At 44.8% G+C, this 16,462-nt stretch overlaps 1 protein-coding gene across 12 annotated transcripts in view; it reads right to left on the minus strand.

Moving 5' to 3' along the window:
- The window catches only part of LOC129708437 (RNA binding protein fox-1 homolog 3-like), a 1,476,502-nt gene that overhangs the window by 47,367 nt on the left and 1,412,673 nt on the right, over window positions 1–16,462 (minus strand). For 11 of the 12 annotated variants that reach the window (XM_055654200.1, XM_055654199.1, XM_055654194.1 and 8 more), the window contains 2 exons: window positions 4,349–4,481; window positions 3,522–3,725 (listed from right to left, as the gene is read on the minus strand). In XM_055654200.1, the coding sequence (XP_055510175.1) occupies window positions 3,522–3,725; window positions 4,349–4,481 (337 nt within the window). The remainder of the gene's footprint in view (window positions 1–3,521; window positions 3,726–4,348; window positions 4,482–16,462) is intronic. The other variant, XM_055654203.1, reaches the window with a different exon arrangement.

A 16,462-nucleotide genomic window follows, 5' to 3' on the forward strand; every position in this document is an offset into this window, starting at 1 on the left:
AACACACAATTATTCACAGTAATTCAATTTTTAGTCAATCATTCATTTAGTCTCCCGTTCATTCCACCTCATCATGGACTTGCCCATTTGTCCGTTCCTGTCTTCCCCTCCTATTCTGTAAAATGCTTTCCTCTCCAACCTCTCCATTGCACAATTCTAATTTTATTCTGCTGAAAGAGGGCAGAAAAGTGCAAAGAGTTTCTCTGTGCCCAACCCATTTGTTATTTTATACAGACGGCACGGTGGCGCAGCTGGTAGAGCTGCTGCCTCACAGCATCACAGGCCCAGGTTCGTTAATGACCTTGGGTGCTGTTTGGGTGGAGCTTGCATGCTCTCCCCGTGGCTGCGTGGGATTCCCCTAAAACACTCACTCTACCTCAGTCCACCTTTCCCAAAGTTTTACACAGAAGGATGAGGGGGGATCTTATAGAAACATATACAATTATAAAAGGACCGGACAAGCTAGATGCAGGAAAAATGTTCCCAATGTTGGGCGAGTCCAGAACCAGGCGCCACAGTCTTAGAATAAAGGGGAGGCCATTTAAGACTGAGGTGAGAAAAAAACGTTTTCACCCAGAGAGTTGTGAATTTATGGAATTCCCTGCCACAGAGGGCAGTGGAGGCCAAGTCACTGGATGGATTTAAGAGAGGGTTAGATAGAGCTCTAGGGGCTAGTGGTGTCTAGGGATATGGGGAGAAGGCAGGCACGGGTTATTGATAGGGGACGATCAGCTATGATCACAATGAATGGCGGTGCTGGCTCGAAGGGCCGAATGGCCTCCTCCTGCACCTAGTTTCTATGTTTCTATGTACCTCAGTGCACGTGACAATAAACCAAACTAAACTAAAATACTCAAAATAAGGAAATTAAACTAATGAGAAATTATTCCTTCCCTTGTCGTCCTGATTCACTGTTGTAATCGATAGGGCTTTGGATCCACCATCTGAGGGGCCGTGCACTGGTGTGGTGACTGAGAAACTCAGCAAACCTAGGCTCCATGTGTGGAGCTGTGCCCACTGGTCCTAGACTCTCCCAATAGTGGAAGCATCCTCTCCACATCCACTCTATCCAGGCAAAGTCCGAAGAAGTCCAGCACACTGACAGATCCATTCAATTAGTCCGTGACATCCATGTTTGACACCACGTGTGTGGGCATCCCGACCTTACTGTTGCTTCAGTGGCAACATGCTCCGAACCGTTGACATTAGCAATACACATTTGTAGTGAAAAGTAAGAAATTCAAATATAAATTGAGGACAAATAATTTTCCTATTAAAACTTTAATTAAAATTCTATCCAATTATGCATCTCCGCTGTGTTAAACAAATAATCTTTCAAGAGCAAATTTGTCCTCGATTTCATATTACCTTGCTTACAGCGATTCCCTGCCACCTTGTTACTGCATCATTTGCAGAATTTTTCCACCAGCTATTTTTTATTAGCAGCGATATTTATCGTCTCTGCTTCACTTTAAATTAGCAAGAATCATTTCTAAAAGATTGCACAGCTCTGAAAGGGCACAGTAAGACAAAAGTGAACTCCTATAGCCGCTAATTTAGAGGGATTTTAAATTCGGGGTCACACCCAGGGTTAAAGATCAGCAGGAACAGGCAGTTTTCATGTTGTTTCTCTGGAACCAATTTCGCTACAATTAGCATTTTGTAAAAACCCTTTCCAAATACATGACAATTAGCATTTCCTGAAAACATTTCCCCCAATCGTGCCAAATCTTTCGTTATGTTTTACAGCTTCAAAGTAAAGCAGATGAGAATCGATCCATCTAAAAGGGAATATCCTTTTGTAGAATCATGTATAGATTTTTTATAGAATGTAGGACAAAATTTAATTAATAGCCAATTCACCATCCCAATCAAAGCACAAAGTGCTGCTGGAACTCAGCGGGTCAGGTAGCATCTATGGAGGGAATGGACAGGCGATGTTTCACAATGGGACCCTGTCTCAGATTGACGGGGTAGAAGGATTTTTCAGCCTTCTTTCCCTGTCTCACGCTTCATCTCACTTTTCCACTGTTCTCTCCCTAATCCACGAGTCTGGAGAAAGGTCATCAGTCCATTCCCTCTACAGATAATATCTGACCCTCTGGGTTCCTCCAGTATGTTCATAAGTCATAGGGGCATAATTTGGCCCATCAAAACCACTCTGCTATTCGATCATGATTGATCTATTTTTCCCTCAACCCCATTTTCCTTCGAGCTCCTCATAACCTTTAGCACCCTGAGGAATCACATACCTGTCATTGCTTAAAAATACCCAGACTTGGCCTCCACAGCCACCTGTGGCAATGTATTCCACAGATTCGCCATCCTCTGGCAAAATTAATTATTCTTCATCTCTTTTCTAAAGGTACATTCTTTTGTTCTGAGGCTGTGTTCTCCAATCCTGGACTCTTCCAATGGTGAAAACACTCTCTCCACATCCACCCTATCCAGGCCTTTCACTATTCGGTAATTTTCTAGGTGATATCCCCTCATCCTTCTAAACTTGAGCGAGTGCCAACACTTTACATTTTGCTCAAGATTCCAGCATCTGCAGTTTCCTGTGTCATCACTTTATGCAGAGCATTCAGAAAGTATTCAGACCCCTTCACTCTTTCCACATTTTGTTGCGTTACAGCCTTATTTTAAAATGGATGAAAACATTTTTTTTTATCATCAGTCTACACACAATAGCCCAGAATGAAGAAGTGAAAACAGGTGTTTAGAAATATTTGCAAAGTAATTAAAAATAAATAACTGAAATATCACATTTACATAAGTATTCAGGCCCTTTGCTACGACACTCAAAATTGAGCTTAAGTTCATCCTGTTTCTATTGATTATCCTTGAGATGTTTCTACAACTTGATTGGAATCCACCAATGGGAAATTAAATTGATTGGACATGATTTGGAAAGGCACACACCTGTCTATATAAGGTCCCACAGTTGACAATGCATGTCGGAGCAAAAAATAAGCCATGAAGACAAAGGAATTGTCCGTAGACCTCCGAGACAGGATTGTGTCGAGGCACAGAACTGGGGAAGGGTATAAAACAATTTCTGCAGCATTGCAGGGCCCGAAGAACACAGTGGCCTCCGTCATTCTTAAATGGAAGAACTTTGGAACCACCAGGACTCTTCATAGAGCTGGCCGCCCAGCCAAACTTAGCAATCAGGGGGAAAAGGGCCTTGATCAGGGAGGTGACCAAGAACCCAATGGTCACTCTGACAGAGCTCCAGAATTTCTCTGTGGAGATGGGAGAACCTTCCAGAAGGACAACTATATCTGTAGCACTCCACCAATCAGGCCTTTATGGTAGAGCGGCCATACGGAAGCCACTCCTCAGTAAAAGGCACATGACAGCCCGCTTGGAGTTTGCCAAAAGGCGCCTAAAAGACTCTCAGACCATAAGAAACAAGATTCTCTAGCCTGATGAAACCAAGATTGAACTCTTTGGCCTGAATGCCAAGCGTCACGTCTGGAGGAAACCAGGCACCGCTCATCAGCTGACCAATACCATACCTAGGGTGAAGCATGGTGGTGGCAGCATCATGCTGTGGGGATGTTTTTTCAGTGGCAGGAACTGGGAGACTAGGCAGGATCGAGGGAAAGATGAGAGTGGCCCAGCCAGAGCCTGGACTTGAACCCGATCGAACATCTCTGGAGGGACCTGAAAATAGCTGTGCATCGACGCTCCCCATCCAACCTGATAGAGCTTGAGAAGATCTGCAGAGAAGAATGGGAGAAATTACCCAAATACTGGTGTGCCAAGCTTGTAATGTCATACCCAATCTTCTGTAATCGCTGCCAAAGGTGCCTCAACAAAGTACTGAGTAAAGGGTCTGAATACTTATGTAAATGTGATATTTCTGTAATTTCTTTTTAATTACTTTGCAAATATTTCTAAAGACCTGTTTTCGCTTTTTTGTTATGGGGTATTATGTGTAGATTGATGATAAAAAAAATAATTTAACCCATTTTAGAATAAGGCTGTAACGTAACAAAATGTGGAAAAAGTGAAGGGGTCTGAATACTTTCTGAATGCACTGTAGAATTGGCTTGTAATTTATTTCGAGTTAATCTTAAAAGTGGTAAGGCATAAGACCAAACACATGCCCAAGCACAAAATGGTGACACCGCACATCTCCCCATTGCCTTATTGGAACAGAACACAAAACATCCGCAGTGAATGTTAACGCTGCATTAGTTGCCGCACATTCAAAGGTCCAGGCACGGCAGGTCTAATAATATCAGATACAGTTAACAAACTCAGAAAATAGTTTGTACTGGACAGTTGAAGGAGGAGCATGGAAGTAAAAAATCTGAGGCGTATTTGGACTGGTACTCACGCTCCGTATGCGGGGATGGGTGGAGGTGGGGGAGCAGCGCGGAAGGTGTTGTAGACGGCGCGGCCTCGCCCCCGTAAGTGCGCTCCTCTGTAGGCAACAGTTGCACCCGCTGCAGGGTACGGGAAACCGGTCACTGCAGACAGAAGAAGATCAGGTTTACCATGTGGGCAGTACAGCCATTACAGTTCAATTAGAAGCGAAATATATTCACTGCTTCATGCGAGCACTTGTTTGATTGAACCCTCTGCGATGCATATTGCAGGGAAGGAACAACGTCCCAAACAAGATAGGCACGGCGGCGCAGCGGGAAGAGCCGCTGCCTCACAGCGCTAGAGACCCGGGTTCGATCCCGACCTCGGGTGCTGCCTGTGTGGAGTTTGCACGTTCTCCCCGTGACCGTGTGGGTTTCCTCGGGGTGCTCCGGTTTTCTCCCAGATCCCAAAGATCTCTAAGCGTTATAGGTTAATTGGCCCTCTGTAAAATTGGCCCCAGTGTGTAGGGAGTGGTAAAGAAAGTGGGATAACATAGAACTAGTGACAATGGTTGGCGTGGACCTGCTGGGTCGAAGGGCCTGTTTCCATGCTGTATCTTTCAATCAATCAATCAATCAATCAAAACATTTAATTATGAACAAGGAATTCTCCAATTTCAAGACCTATCCTCCCCCCACGCTGCATCTTTTTGCGCTGCCCCCACCCTGTGCACGCACATTTCTCCCGCTCATCCGTAAGCTCATCTCCCATTCCCGAGTTCCTTATTTCTCTTTATCCATCCCCTTTTCCCTCTCCCTTGCCCCTTTCCACCCATAACTGCCTCTAAATTACATTCCTCCTCTTCTCTCCTTATCTGACACCTTTTTGTCTCCTTCTTACCTCCAGCTTACTCCAACCATCTGCTAATCACCCCCTCCTCGCCTCACCTGTATCCCCCTATCACTTGTCTTGCCCTCACCGCTCTTTTCCAGCTCTCTTCCCCCCTTACTCCGTCAATCTGGAAGACGGTTCCAACTAGAAAAAGTTTTCCCTGAGGTTCCTCTTAAATCTCTCCCCTCTCACGTTAAGCCTATGTCCTCTGGTTTTAGAATCTTCTATCCTGGGGAAAGAACTGTGAGCTTTCACTTTATCCATGCCCCTCATGATCATTTACGCCTCAATAAGCTCACCCCTCAGTCTCGTACACTCCTAGGTAAAAATGTCCCAGACTATCCAACCTCTCCCTATACCTCGCTCTGCAAGCCCAGGTAACATCCTGGTCAATCTATTTTGCACCCTTTCCAGCTTATTGACATCATTATGAGTATGTTGGTATTTAGTCATTTATATGAGGAAACTTGAATGCTGGAGTAAGAAGTCTTCCTGCAATTATATTGGGCCTCGGTGAGAAGGCACGTGGGGTTTTATGCACAGATTTGACCTCCTTATCCAAGCAAGGATGAGGTGTCATGGAGGGCCTGCAGCAAAGGTTGAATGTTTTTTTTTTGTTTTCTTTCAGGAGATACAGCGCAGAAACAGGCCCTTCGGCCCATGGAATCTAGCAGCAATCGTCCGTACACTAACACCATCTTGCACACCAGGAACAATTTACAGAAGCCAATTAACTTGCACACCTGCATGTCTTCAGGATATGGGGTATGAGCACCCAAAGAAAACCCACCCGCTCACAAGGAGAACATACAAACTCCGTACCGACATCAACACTAGTCAGGATTGAACCTGGGTCTCTGGTGCGGTAAGGCAGCAACTCTATCGCCACTGTGCAGCCATGAATAAGGTGAAAGTCCTTTTCAAACATTCTGGCCCATAATAAGAAACAGAACTAATCAGTATGAAATAAACAATAAAGATCTCACATTGCACTGGTGCCAGGATTTCTGATACAGGAACAGCTTCCTCTCCTCTGTTATCAGGCTTCTGAACAGCCCTTCCATAAACTGAGGTACTATCCGATTCACCTCTACCCCATTGCGGACATTGGACCTTGTCTATGGAACTGATACACTACAATGTTGAGAACTATATTCTGCACCCTTTGCTCTATGCACTGCGCTTGAGTTTGACGATTGTATAGATTCTATAGATGTATTTGTATTTATGTATTGCATTATCTGATCAGTCTGAAGAAGGGTCTCGGCCATAAACGTCACCCATTCCTTCTCAACAGGGATGCTGCCTGTCCCGCTGAGTTACTCCAGCATTTTGTGTCTTTTAAACCAGCATCTGCAGTTCTTTCCTACATGTTTGATCCGATCTGTTTGAATAGCGTGCATTTTTCATTGTACCTTGGTACATGTGACAATAATCAACCTAAACCAGAGAGCTCTCAATGCGGGTGATTAAGGGGTAGCAAAGGCATTGGATACTTAGCTGCATATAGTTTAGATTAGTTTATTGTCAAGTGCACCGAGATTCAGTGAAAAGCTTTTGTTGCGTGCTAACCAGTCAGCGGAAAGACTGTACATGATTACAATCGAGCCAGCACCAATGATAGTTGACCAATATGAAAATTTCACAAGGCATAATTCTGTAATTCAATTCAACACCAATCCCTGAGAGCTCTCTGGTTCACCTTGATGATCAAAACAAGAATATTAGACGTCTAACTGGAGTGGGCTGATGTTATTGGTAAGATACAATCCACTCCTGGAATAAGATACAAATGGTTCTCTGATGTGAATGTATTCTTCAACACATTCGATATTTCTGAACACGGTGCTGATTAATGAATAGAAGATGAGGTTGAAATGTTTCCTTAAATATAGAAGACCTCAGCACACTGGAGGTCAGCGAATCAACATTGCCTCTGCTTGTCCTGTCATTTACACCAGAGTTTGTTCATTCATTATTGCAGTCACTTTCGCAGCATGATAGTTCGTTCATTATTGTGTTTCAATGTAAGTAAAAATTGGAAGATGAATAATTGATAAACGTGGATGGGGCAATGTCTTGTACACAGATATTTACAAATTCAACCCAGAGTTTATTCAAACAAAGGCTGTATTTGTTGCTCAGCACTGTCCTGGGTGTCGAGGCTTAATGGTCTCAGACCAACCCTTACTGGTCAAGGGGCAAATCGATATTCTTGGATAATCTCACTCGTACGAGTTTTGCTATATAGGCAACCAATATCATCAAAGACCCACACCACCCTGGCCATGCTCTCATCTCGCTGCTACCATCGAGAAGGTGGTACAGGAGGCTGAGAATGGTGACCTCCAGGTTCAAAAGCAGCTTCTTCCCAGCAAACATCAGACTCTTGGAAAATGCACAACACCAACCTCAGCAACTGTGATCCTCTATGGACTATGCCTTTGGTCACACAACGAACTTCATTCTCCATTCTTCTCGCACTATTATGGTTACCTAATATTACTCCTATTAAATTATTCTAGTTTTGATCATTATATATTTATGTGTTATTGCATTTACTGTCCTGTTAAGCAGCAGTAAGTAAGAATTTAATTATTCTGTTGGTACATATGAGAATGAAACCCTTGTGGTGACTCTTGTCTGGGTTTCAGGAGGCTGAGGGGAATTATAGTGCACAGATGAACTTCATTCTGCATCTAGCCATGTTGCTTTTAACCCAGGAGTTTTTGCTGCAGACACTCGGAGTTGGAATTTACTTCAAGATGCTTCTTGAGTGAGAAATAATGTTGAGAGGAAAATGATCTAATGTCTGTTGATGGGTGCTGGACATATGATGCTCACTTTGTCCTCCTGGAATAAGTTGATTTGTCTCTTTCCCGCTCATTTCCATGATTGAATTTGCTACAGAAAATCACTCAGTGCTTCTTTACAATGAGAATGGCTTATTGATCGAGCAGCAATGGAACAGATATCAAACCTTGTTGCAAAATCTATTTTAGGTCATCTTTAGTACAATTGGCATCAATATTTTCTGTCGCCAGCCATGGAGTCATACAGCACGGAAACAGGCTCTTCGGCCCATCATGTCATGGAGGGTCCCACAGTGAGCCCTGTGGCAGAACGATCGCAGCGAGCTGCAACCATGCCGTGGCATCGAGCCTGGCTTGCACGCCACGGAACGGGGAACCCACCCAGAGCCTGGCCCTGACTCGCTCTGAGGACTGGAGAGGAGGAAGTCGGAGTTGGAAAAGCAGGCCGGCTGCGGGAGGTGGTGCAATGCCTCGAAGGTGGAGGGGGATGCTGCAGGCCCTGCACCGGGCGCCGAGCCGAGAAGTTCGATCACGTGGACCGGACATGGTCTGCAGCTGCACGGAGTGGTAGAGCAGCCGTGGGGGACAACAACGGCTACCCTCGGCTTGGCCAGGCCAACCCTACAACACCATCAGGGCAATGGGCCTACATGGTCAGGTTAAGAACTCTGCACTGACAACACCTAGGACTTGAAATTGGTGCCAAATCTGGCAACTCCAGTATGCTGAAGATAGACACAAAATACTTGAGTAACCCAGTGGATCCGGCAGTATCTCTAAATAAAAGGAATAAGTGATGTTTTGGGTCAAAAACATTCTTCAGACACAACCCTAAAAGTCACCTATTCCTTTTCTCCAGAGATGCTGCCTGACTCGCTGAATTATTCCTGCATTTCGTGTGTATCTTCGGTGTAAACCAGCATCTGCAGTTCCTTCCTACATATAGACTCTTGTGTACCGTCTCAGTACACGATACCTAGACACTGCTGACAACAAAGTGCCAGTACATGCCTGGTTGGAAAATTAAATAATGACATTAAACTTTATCGAGCAGCCAATCTCATTGAAGTCCCACACCGCCCTGGCCACGCTCTCATCTTGCTGCCACCATCATGATGAAGGTACAGGAGCCTGAGAACTGTGGCCTCCAGATTCAAGAACAGCTTGTTCCCAACAACCATCAGGCTATTGAACGCTGCACTACACTGGCCACAACCCTATCTCAGCACCAGTCCCCTATGGGCTTTGTTGTGGTTTGAGTTTCAGTTAATTTATTGTGACGTGCAATGAGGTACAGTGAAAAGCTTTTGATGCGAGCTAACCAGTCAGCGGAAAGACAATACAAGATTACAATCGAGCAGTCCACAATTTACAAACACGTGATAAAGGGAATAACGTGAATAACGTTTAGTACAAGATTAAGTCCAGTAAAGTCCGATCAAAGATAGACTGAGGATCTACAATGAGGTGGATAGTAGTTCAGGACCGCTCTCTAGTTGTTGGTAGGTTGGTTCAGTTGCATGATAACAGCTGAAAGAAACAGTTGTACTCTAGACTTTGGTTTTGCACTATTATGGTGTTAGTTACTGAGTAATACTGATAATTAATTGTATTATCGATTATTATTGATTATATAGTTATTGCGTTTTTGCATCAATTGGCCTGTTAGGCTGCAGCAAGTACGAAAATGTCATGGTTCAATTCCCAGTGCATATTACAATTAAACATGCCTGACTTGCTTGATTTTTTAACTCTGGCTCAAATGCAACAACACTTGTGGAATAAGCGCCTGTACAACTGCGGGCGGCGGTGTTGGCGGAGGCGGCCGTAGGAAGCCCTACAGGGCGAGCGGGCGAGCGGATCGAACTGAGGTAGCTGCACGGAGTGGCGGTGGAAGGAGCCGACGGCATCGGGCTGGGCCAGGCCGACCCCTACTTCACCGCTCCAGTGCCGCCAGGAGTCCGGGCCTTAGAGTGAGAAAATAAGAAACAGCACGTCTCCTTGGGGCAAGGTCAGACTTTTCAAAGGCATGGAAGTTGCAAGATGATGCCAGAACATGGCGACTCTCTGCCAGCTGTTCCAGAAGAGTATCTATCATAGTAGTGGGATTTGTCTGGATAGTATGCAGAACATGATTCCCACTGTCTTCCTGTGCACGTGACAATAAATAAACTACTGAACCACCATTGAACCATTGAATTTATGAAGATAAATTATTTATTCTCTGAACGCAAAAACATCACAGCCCCACGCTTCAAAGCATAAAGCCTTCAATATGTGCCATGCTTAAATACACTACGGGAAGAAAGAAGAAAAAAAAGAAAAAATAGATTATCCTTTACATCCAAAGCTGCCGATCGTGCCGAGAAGATTATTGATGGAAAATAAATAACTTTGTGCTGACTATGGCATTAGTTGTGTAGCTGTGACCTTCGGCACTGCAACAGAGGGGATCTACCTGCGAACTAGATCAGATGTCAGGATCTTCAACCTCACCCGCCTCAGAGCAAAGACAAAAGTACGTGAAGCTCTCATCAGAGACATGTTGTTTGCCGATAACGCTGCAGCTGTGTCCCACACCCGGCAGGAACTACAGTCACTGATGGGCCGCTTCTATCGGGCATGCAAGGACTTCGGGCTGACCATCAGCCTGAAGAAGACAAACGTCTTGGGGCAGGATACAGAGGCGACGCCTGTCATCTCCATCGACGACTACGAACTTGATGTCATCCATCAGTTCACGTACCTCGGCTCCACCATCACTGACAACCTTTCCTTGGACACAGAGATTGATAAGAGGTTCGGGAAGGCAGCTACAACTCTCGCTCGCCTCACAACTCGAGTGTGGACCAACCCAAAGCTGACAGGGAAGACAAAGATAGCAGTCTACAACGCCTGTGTCAACAGCACGCTGCTATGGGGCAGTGAGACATGGACTACATATGCCAGGCAGGAGAGAAGACTCAACACCTTCCACCTGAGAAGCATCCACCGCATCCTGGGCATATCCTGGCAAGACAGAGTGTCCAACGCCGAGATCCTGTCTCACGCTGGCCTTCCCAGTATGTCCACTCTACTCAGGCAGCGCAGACTGCGGTGGCTGGGCCATGTCCACCACATGGAAGATGGCCTTATACCAAAAGACATCCTCAATGGAGAACTGACATCGGGGAGGAGAACCATCGGCCGCCCCCAGCTACGTTACAGGGATGTCTGCAAGAGAGATATGAAGGCGCTCGACATCGATGTGTAGTCCTGGGAGAGTGAGTCTTGCAGCTGACCGCACGAGGTGGAGAGGTACCCTGAACCAACATCTCAAAACGGGGAAAGAGAAACTGTTGGACGCAGCGGCAGACAAGCGGGCACGCAGCAACTTCAACAAACCAGAGACCACACACACACACGCACACACACACACACACACACACACACACACATGTGACCTTTGCTACAGAGACTGTCACTCCAGCATTGGTCTCTTCAGCCACAAGCAACGCTGCTTCAGACGAGGTTTGGAGCAAGCAGCCAACAACTAGGATGCATCACCCATGGCCAGTCATGACTGGGGGGGGTGGGGCAACGACGACCTCTGCAAGAAATGTACCACACAACCTGAGGCGCAGCGGGTAGAGCCACTGCCTCACAGCGCCAGATACCCGGGTTTGATCCTGACCTTGGGTACTGTCTGTGTGGAGTGTGCACATTCTTTCTCCGGGTGCCCCGGTTTCCCCCTGCGTCCCAAAGACGGGCGGATTTGTAGGTAAATTGCCCCCCAATTTGTAGGGAGTAGATGCAAAAGTGTGATCACATAGAATACAGAACAGCAACTGGGATTTGAACATGGTGCTGAACCTGGCGCCTCTTGTACTCAGTGTACTATTTCTATACACCCGTACTGTTATCTAAGATGTGCTTATGTAAAGTAGTTGTTGTACTGAACTGTATGCAAAAATGAATTTCACTGTAACTTGGTACATGTGAGAATAAAGTGCCATTGAAAATGTGTGAATGGGTGAGCAATGGGCGGCATGGACATGGTGGGCTGAAGGGCCTGTTTCTATGCTATACCCTTCAGTCTATTCAGTCAATCTATCTGAAAGCATTGAGTCGATGATAGTGCACAAGGCTTTCAATGAAATTAACCAATTAATTTCAAATGTGACGTCATCACCGGAAATGTGTGAAAGCAAGAAATTACTTACTATGGCCTTGCTCCTGAATTTAATATATTTCCTTAAGACATCGTATGTCTATTCGTAGTCAGGGGATACGGGGAGAAGGCAGGAACGGGTACTGATTGGGGATGATCAGCCATGATCACATTGAATGGCGGTGCTGGCTCGAAGGGCCGAATGGCCTACTCCTGCACCTATTGTCTATTGTCTATTGTCATATATTGTACAAGATGTTGGTGAGGCCGCACTTGGAGTATTGTGTTCAGTTTTGGTCACACTGCTCGAGGAAAGATCACATTAAGACGGAAAGATTGCGGAGAAGATTTACGAGGACGTTGCCAGGACTTGAGGGCCTGAGCTATCGGGAGAGGTTGAGCAGGGCATTCTTCCTTGGAGCGCAGGAGGATGAAGGTTCATCTTATAGAGGTGTACAAGATGATGAGAGGAATAGACCTGGAAAGTGAGTAGGGGAATTGAGAACCAGAGGACATAGGTTTAAGGTGATTGGGAGAAAGATTTAACAGGCACCTGAGCGGTAACTTTTTTACACAAAGGTTGGTAGGTGTATGGAACGAGTTGCCAGAGGAGGTAGTTGAGGCAGGTACTAACACAATGTTTAAAATAAATGTGGTCAGGTACATGGATAGGACAGGTTTGGAAGGATATAGGCCAAACCCAGGCAGGTGTGACTAGTGTAGATGGGGGCATGTTGGTCGGTGTAGGTTGCAATGCAGTATGACTCTGTGTAGCTATGACAAGTTGAGCCGAAGAACTAGACTTTGTGTTGTATGACTCTATGACATGAGAGGAGGCCATTCGACCCATCAAGTCTATGCCAGCTCTCAGAGTAATGACCACAGTCACGTTACACTATTTATTTCCCTTTACCTACTTTCTTGGACATGTCATTATACCAACACGCTCCCCCGATTTACCTACTACTCACCCTCACGGCAATGTTGCAACAGCCAATTAACCTCAAAACCAATGGGCTGAAACTTCTTAATCCACTTTTGGTTTCGCAAGTTTAGAAAAACGTTTGCCTACGCAGAAGTAATATATTATAAATGCTGCATCAAACAAGATAATGAAGATACTGAAAAGACCCAGCAGGTCAGGCAGCAGCGGTGGAGAGATGCAGAAAGGTTAAAGATCTATTTCTGAAATATATTACAGGGTTTGATACACCCTGCAAAAATCTTTGCATGAAAATAACCATGCAAAATGAAAAATACCAGTTTTCTTCAAATACCTGGTGTTGGATGTTAATCGGTAACTCTGTAACTTTTCACTGTACTTTGGTACACATGACGATAAACTAGACTAAACTAAACTAGTGTGTAGAGAGTAGACGAGAAAGTTGGATAACATCGAACTAGTGAGAATGGGTGATCGATGGTCATGGTGGTCTTGGTGGAATGAAGGGCCTGTTTCCACGGTGTGTCTTTCAATCAATCAACCAATTTGCTAACGCAATTTTCAGAGTAAGACCACACTATTGAACATGGCCACGGAAGACCTCTTGGGATTGACTGTTCCACAAGGCAGTTTATTTTAATCAATTAACTTAGGCAAATATTGATAGCTATTTTATTTAGCAGATGCAGATCACGAACAGGGAAGGAATGAAGAATGACGAAATTTGATGTTTTAAGCAATTTAGATAAACAAAGAGCGAAACATTTCACACATGGGCAGTTCTATACACGCATCTTGTGGGCACTAACACACTTGTACAGGCAGAATTTATTTTCAGCTTTCCTTTATCCCACAATTTGTATTCATCAGATGATAAAATGAGCATTTTTAATTTTTTACCGCTGTTTTTTGATTTTCCTCTCCAATCGTCATACACCTTTACTTTACACTTTTCATCAGATGCAGCGTGGAAAACAGCCCTTCAGCCCCATCGAGTCAAAAAAAAAATTTTTTTACACCCTACTCCAACGTCGCCAACCTTACTTTACACCGGCACTCACCTTTACCCACAACTTTACAGATGCAGGCCCTCACAAAAGAAAACTTACAACGACCACCGCGCCGACCAGCGACAACCCTGTAGCGACGGGGGGGGGACTACCCCACACACTTACAATTTTACAAATGCCAATTAACCTACAAACCTGCACGTCTTTGGAATGTGGGAGGAAACCGGAGCACCCGGAGAAAACCCACGCGGTCACAGGGAGAACGTTCAAACTCCGTACAGACAGCACCTGTATTCAGGTTTGTGTGTGCAACCACAGATCAAAACCAATCCAAAACCAACATTCTGAACAAATAATAACAATATTTTGCAGTTGTGGGGTTTAAGAGGTTTCTAGAGGGGACATGGATATGCAGGGAATGGAGGGATATGGATCGTGTGCAGGCAGAGGGCCTAGAGTTCCTCCAGCACTTTGTGTTTGACTACAAGAGTTGCTGCCTTACAGCGGCAGAAACCCGTATTCGAGCCTGACTACAGGTGCTGTCTGTGAGGAGTTTGCACGTTCTCCCTGTGATTTCATGGGTATTCTCCAGTTGCTCCGGTTCAAAAATGCAAGGTTTGTAGGTTAATTGGCTTCTGCAAATTAATTCGTTGATTGATATTTTATTGTCACATGTGACATGTCACAGTGAAGCTCTTTGTTTTGCATAAAATATGCAAAGAGTCGCCACGTATAGGCCGCCAACATTGGATAATAAATTGTAAACTATCCCCAGTGTGCAGGATAGTGCTAGCGTATTGGTGATCACTAGTCGGAATGGACACGGTGGGCTGAAGGGCCCGTTTTCACGCTGTATCTCTATAAAATATTAGTGCTTGCAGTTACCATGTCGTGGGGAATTGAAACAACGCTAGTCGGTGTCACCAATTTCACTGGATTGATGACAAAGAGTATCATTGATCTCAGTAAATAGGGCTGGCAGGATATTTCACCCTGACACTGTGCCCCAGTATTGCCACCTTGTTGTGGAGGCATCCTCATTCACCTGAATGTTCATCTGCTCATCGGAGTTGGAATGTTTGTAAGGGATCTCTAAAACCAACTTGGCAGGGGGGGCTCTCTATCTTTAGAGAACCGAGAAACCCACAAACTTCATAACCTGCATCTCATTGGAACTGTTTGGAATGGGAGCTCTCAACGAGAGACAATCAACTCATTGGCTGATTATTCATAAGAGTGAAGAACGAGCTATTCGGAGGAGAGCAGATTGGTGAGATTATTCCATTAATCCTTGGAGAGGAAATCAAGAGCAGTGGATCAAACAAGTGATACAAGCGGAGAGAAAACAGAGTGATTCTAAACAAGAGAGGTATTTACATCTAGAGATTGTTCTCTGGATCAGTCACACATTTGTCATCCTTCAGAGGCATGTTCTGTTGCAAGATGGCTGCCATCAGTGTTACACAACAGAATGAGCAACCTTTCCAATGTACTTTCAGCATTGGGTTAATTAACTAATTGATAACATACTGCACATTAATTAAGGCTCCCAATGTTTAGTTCATCTTTCAGTTGGCGAGGCTGCATTTGGAGTATTGTCTTCAGCTTTGGTCATCCTGCTATTGGGAAGATAGCAATAACGGTCAGGCTATTAAACACAACATCCCCCGAACTACTTGTTTAAGAAGGAACTGCAGATGCTGGAAAATCGAAGGTAGACAAAAGTGCTGGAGGAACTCAGCGGGCGCAGCAGCATCTATGGAGCGAAGGAAATAGGTAACGTTTCGGGACGAAACGTTGCCTATTTCCTTCGCTCCATAGATGCTGCTGCACCCGCTGAGTTTCTCCAGCACTTTTGTTCATCATCCTCCGAACTACATCATTTTTGCTTTTACACTATTATGATTTTTTATATACTGAACTTTTTTGTTATTTATCATGGTGTTTATAGAGCATTATGTTTAAATATCTGTAGTGTTGTACGAAGTGGTGCTGCATTCTTCCATTTCAGGACATATGACAAACAAACACTCCCGACTCCTGAAAGAGTGCGGAGAAGATTTACAAGGATATTGCCAGGGCACGAGGGCCTGACCTATGGAGAGAGGTTGGGCAGGCAAAGACTTTATTCCTTGGAGCGCAGGGGGATGAGGGGGTGAATGAGGGGGGTATAAAAGCTTAAGGAGAATAGATAGGGTGAATGGACAGTCTTTTACTGAGGGTTGTCATGTCACGTCAAGCCACATTCATTTATATAGCACATTTATAAAAACAACTCTCGTTGGCCAAAGTGCTTTACATTTGTGATAAGAATAATATAAACAAACAAACTACA

The sequence above is a fragment of the Leucoraja erinacea genome, chromosome 23, assembly GCF_028641065.1.
Source record: "Leucoraja erinacea ecotype New England chromosome 23, Leri_hhj_1, whole genome shotgun sequence".
NCBI lineage: Eukaryota > Metazoa > Chordata > Chondrichthyes > Rajiformes > Rajidae > Leucoraja > Leucoraja erinaceus.